Genomic DNA, 5,274 nt, shown 5'->3' with positions numbered 1-5,274 from the left:
AGTGCTACCACTGAGATTTGTGCTGTAGGAGCATAGTTCAGAACTCCAGTGAGAGCTTGTTGGAGATCTTAAGAAAGAAATAAATTGTGTCGGAGAGAGCCTTAAATTTCTGCAAAGAAATAAAATAGACTACAAGTATTTGTAGAGACAAGAGAAGCTATAAATGGGATTTGGTGGTGGTGGTTCTGAAAATGTAAGGGGAGGGTCTTTATTTTGCAAGGAGGCTCAAGATAACATTCTAAGGGCTAGAGAGAAAGTTCGACCATTAAATAGACAATAGCATTCTCCAGGTATGAAGCCTCCAGACAGGAGTCTGGCCTATTTAAAATAGAGGAATCACAACACCCTTTTGAATACAGTCATGTCATGTAATTTCTTTTGCTTTCAAACATACCTTTACTGACTTACTACAGTCACTAGCTGAGAATAAACACCCCCTACTCATCTTTTCTTCCCCTTTATCAATAGTATTGAGGTGGTTCTTTGTAGCTTCCTTTAGTCCAGACGTTAAGTGTTCCTCCTCCCTGAACTCAAGTCTTTTATTCCCATAATAATGATATGGGAAGACACTTCTTTATTAACTTTCTATAGGAGCTGAAGTTCCCATTGGGCCATAATTGCTAACCAGAGTTGAAGGCTTAGCAATTAAATACCCCATGAAAATATATGAATAAAAGTAGAAATGTTATGGGCTGAGTTTTTGACTAAACTTCTGCCAGCTCTTGCTATGTTCTATGAAGAGATGCTGGCATATTCAATAAATCTCAGCTGGCTGTTGTCCAGGAGAAATGATCACTAACCCTTTGAAGGATCTCTGGCTTCTCCTTAGGAAAGGGAGGGGAGGAAGAATTATTCTGGTTCATTCAGAGTTGTGCATTATACATTAAATTAAAATATATGTTTCACCCATTTAGCAGTCTGAATAATAAAAGCTGTATACAGCTGCAACAACTCTGCTGTATGCATTTTAATGACTGATTTGTGAATATACTAGAATTATAGCTGCTATTCAAATATTTTCCTTTTTTAAGAAGTCACAAATCCCTCCCTTTAAAAATGCACAGACAAACACTTTATAATCTTTTAATAACTTGTACTAAAGGGTTTTAAAGCTTAGAATATGTGGAAATTATTTGTTTTAGGACCAGTAAATAGAATGGGCTTGTCAATATGGTATTCAAATAACTGTCAAAATATTTGGAGTGTCTCCAACAAAAGGAACCTAACTCCATTTCTGCATTCAAATGAATTCTAAATAGAAAAAGTGATATACAGTTCAAAAGGAAGCATTAGACTATAAAGCACCTTTCCATTTCTCTAAGGAATTGTGATCTACTGCTCAAATAGACTTTTAAATGGTTGCCGAGTTTTCAGACTTCTCAGATGTTCAGACTTAGATCAGTCTGAACTAGTTAAGTAGAGTCACAATTAGAATTGTAATTTCTTTTCTTTACATTTTTAACCAATTGTGAAGAAAGCTAATAAAATTGGAAAATGAACATCTGCAACCTTTAATATGGTAACTAGGTCTTAGAAGGGTGAAACAGTGCTTTATCAACCTCCAGAGGTTATTTTGCTGAGCACAATGCCGGTTTTGACATAGGAGCTCTGTACTCTTTGTATGATGACCCATAAAGCACAAACCGGAAATTTTCTCTGATGGGTTCTAAAAACCAGGAGATTTAGATTCAGCTTGTAAGAAAAAAAATGACATGTTATGACAAAGGTTAATAATATGATACCCTTAATTTCTCATAGAAACTTACAAAAGTGTCTATTAGCTAAGCAGCCAAAAGCTTAGGATGCTTATGATCAATGTAAGGAAATTCCCAGCAATTTGCCATTAATTCAGAAGTCCATTCTTAGGTTGGAAACGTGAGAGTAAAGCATGAAGTTCTCTGGGATCTTTGGCAGAACAAACGAACAGAAGTCGTCCCCCTTATCATTTGCTCATTTCAGCCTCAAATAACCCTGTCTCTTACCATTGCCCCCAGAATCTCATTTTGTAAAGCATGGTTTCAAAAAATATTTTTGAATATTTTTAAAAGCTGGAAAATAATGTTTTGTTCCTGAATGTGTTAATGGTTTATAGCACTGATGATTCAGACTTCCATCTTCCTAAGAAGTCTTTTGTATCGCAAACTGATCTAAAATCTGTTATGAGGATTCATTTAGAAATGCCCATTTGGAATTGTTGTTCTGGAACAGAGATCATTAAACTTTTTCTTTCTTTTTTTTTTTTTTTTAAAGAAAATCAAAGCCTGCTTTTACTGATGCGCCCACAGACAGACCGGTGATTTGGAAGGGATGGCGACGCTAACACAACACTTGTGGTTAACGCAACTCAAAACACAGGGGGAAGGAGATGCCTTTACAGGGACATGATGCCTTCGTAAGTTGGGGAAGCGGACTCGCTGGCTGCCCCTCTCATTTCATGTTCTTCACAAACTCCTCTCCCTTCTTGATGGAGGCCTTCAGCTCGGGGATGGCTTCCGCGATCATCTTCTCTTCGAAAGAGGAGATCTTGCCGATGCCTAGATTCTTCTCAATGCCCTTTTTCCCCAGCATTAACGGGGTGGAGAAATAGGCACACTCTGCTTCTTGGGACTTAACGAAGGAACACTCCACAACTCCTTCCTTTCCGTTCATCGCATCCACAAGGGAGAAGACAAACCGGGCTCCGGCGTACGCCATGGACAGGGTGGCTGAGCCTGCTCCAGCTTTGGCCTTCACCACCTCTGTGCCGGCCTCCTGGATCCGCCCAGTGATGGCTGTTAGCTGGTCCTGGGGAAGGTCCACCTTGGGAGCGCACTGGGAGATCAGGGGGATGATGGTCTTCCCAGCATGGCCGCCAATGACAGGAACATTGACCCGAGCAGGATCCAAACCCTTCAGTTCCGCAATGAAAGTGTTGGCTCTGACAATGTCCAGGGTCGTCACCCCGAAGATTTTATTGGAGTTGTAGACTCCGTGTTTCTTGAAAACTTCCGTTGCGATTGGGATGGTGGAGTTCACCGGATTGGAAATGACGCAGATCATGGCCTCGGGGCAGTGCTGGGCGCAGGCAGCAGACAGGGTGGCCACAATGGAGGCATTGGTGTTGAACAGGTCATCCCGGGTCATGCCTGGTTTTCTCGGGACTCCTGCTGGAATAACCACCACATCGCAGCCTTTCAGGCAATCCGGCAGCTGCTCAGGTCCGAGGTAGCCTTTCACGGTTGCTCTGGTCTCGATGTGGCTCAGATCGGCGGCCACTCCGGGCGTATGAGCAATATCGTAGAGGGTCAGGCGGCTCACCAAGGGACTGTTCTTGAGGAGAAGCGCAAGAGGCTGCCCGATTTCTCCGGAAGCCCCTAGCACTGCTACTTTCGCATTGTTCTGGGCCGAGGTGCTGAAGCTGCGGCGGAGAACGGCGCCGGCAGGGCGGGCGAGGGCGGAGAACATAGTTGAAGCTGGCGGGGAGCGGAACGGCAGGAGAAGGCGCAGACGGCTGGCAAGTGACACCAACGACCTCCACACCGTACGGGGCTAAACTTTTTCTATGAAGGACCAGAGAGTAAGTCATTTGGGCTTTGGGGACTCTGTCTGTGACCATAACTGAACCCTGACATTTAATGCAAAGGGAACCATAGGCAATACATAAAGATGTATGTGGCTAGTGTATTTGGCCCATAGGCTGTTCTAGGGCAATGATTCTCAAGTGGGGCTTGTGTGTGATGGGAAGGGAACTTTGGGACGTTCATTGGTTGATAAATATTGAGAGAATCTGTACTGGAAACTTTCACATTTTTTCCCTAACAAGAGTTAACAGGAAATCCTTTTTTTCCCCTGAAATAATAATTTGGTGGGGTCTGTAGTTTAAAAATTGCACAAATAACATAAATGAAAGTCAGAAATCACTTTTAATATTACTACATCATTAACATGTATAATATAAAATAGTGATATCCAATAAAAAAGTCTTATGAGACACATGTGTTTCAGATTTCTGGGAGCCACATTGAAAAAGAAAAAAAAAAAAAGAGTGCCTGGCTGGCTCAGTTGGTGGAGCACGCAACTCTTGATCTCAGGGTCATGCATTCAAGCCCCACATTGGGTGTGGAGCCTACTTTATTTATTTATTTATTTAAAAGATTTTATTTATTTATTTGACAGAGAGAGACATAGCGAGAGAGGGAACACGAGCAGGGGGAGAAGCAGGCTTCCTGGTGAGCAGGGAGCCCGATGTGGGGCTCAATCCCAGAACCCTGGGATCTGAGCGGAAGGCAGACACTTAACAATGGAGCCACCCAGGCGCCCCTGGAACCTACTTTAAAAAAAGCAAAAAAAAGCAAAAAGTAAACTTAACTTTAATAATGCGTTTTATTGAACTCAATATACAATATTATACTATGTAATCAATATTAAAATGTATTATTTTTTAAAAGATTTATTTATTTGAGAGAGAGCAGGTGGTGGGGGAAGGGACAGAGGGAAAAGAAGAGGGAGTCCCAGGTGAACTCTGTGCTGAGAGTGGAGCCCAACGTGGGACTCGATCTCATGGCCATGAGATTACTACCTGAGCTGAAATCAAGGGCTGGACTCTTAACCGACTGTGCCACCGAGGCCCCCAATATTAAAATTTACTAGTTGAGTATTTTACATTATTTTTTGTACAAAGCCTTTGAAATCTGGTGTGTGTTTTATTCTCACAGTAGATTTCAACTTGGACTATTCACATTTCCAGTGCCCGGTGGCCACATGTGGCTAGTAACTACCATATTGGACAGTACAGGGAAGGAACATACATGTTACTTATTAGATTATTCACTGGATTATATTTTGAGAACAAGTGATACAGGACATAGAACAGATTAATGCTGTCTTCTCCTCTGTAACATTGAGCCTTGCAGCAGCCTAAAACATCTTTCATAATTCAGCATTTTTGGCAGTCACTGCCAAATCAAGAAAGCTGGCTTTTAGGATGAAACCTCTCTGCCAGTCTGCATAGAGATCATAAGATGGGTTCATCACATAATTGATCATTTGAAATCTCAGGTCTCATTTCAAAGTGTTATTTTCTTTTATTTGCCAATGAGGAGTCAAAAATTCTAATGCCAGGAGAGACCATGGAGATAGAAAGGAGATAATCCATCTGGGTGAAGACAGTAGATAGTGATGGGATGGACCATTTGTGGCAAATGGCAAGTATATGCCCTCCTTGAAGTCTCCACATTCCTAAAACCAAGCACTGTGTCACCAAACAAAACACATCTGTAAGGCCACCACTGGTGT

The 5,274-nt window shown here is 41.9% G+C and overlaps 1 protein-coding gene across 1 annotated transcript; it reads right to left on the bottom strand.

Moving 5' to 3' along the window:
* Positions 1–2,291: 2,291 nt before the first annotated feature.
* On the bottom strand, positions 2,292–3,524 carry LOC113915766 (malate dehydrogenase, mitochondrial-like). The gene has a single exon (XM_027581675.2). The coding sequence runs from the start codon at positions 3,442–3,444 to the stop codon at positions 2,428–2,430; it is 1,017 nt and encodes a 338-aa protein (XP_027437476.2). The 5' UTR covers positions 3,445–3,524; the 3' UTR covers positions 2,292–2,427.
* Between the last annotated feature and the right edge of the window lie 1,750 nt (positions 3,525–5,274).

The sequence above is a fragment of the Zalophus californianus genome, chromosome 5, assembly GCF_009762305.2.
Source record: "Zalophus californianus isolate mZalCal1 chromosome 5, mZalCal1.pri.v2, whole genome shotgun sequence".
Classification (NCBI taxonomy): domain Eukaryota; kingdom Metazoa; phylum Chordata; class Mammalia; order Carnivora; family Otariidae; genus Zalophus; species Zalophus californianus.
Note: the sequence above shows the minus strand (reverse complement) of the source record. Positions and strands in the feature narration are given on the sequence as shown.

Bases quoted from the DNA above. Each gene is read 5' to 3' on its own strand.
- LOC113915766 (XM_027581675.2), bottom strand. From the start codon at position 3,444: ATGTTCTCCGCCCTCGCCCGCCCTGCCGGCGCCGTTCTCCGCCGCAGC.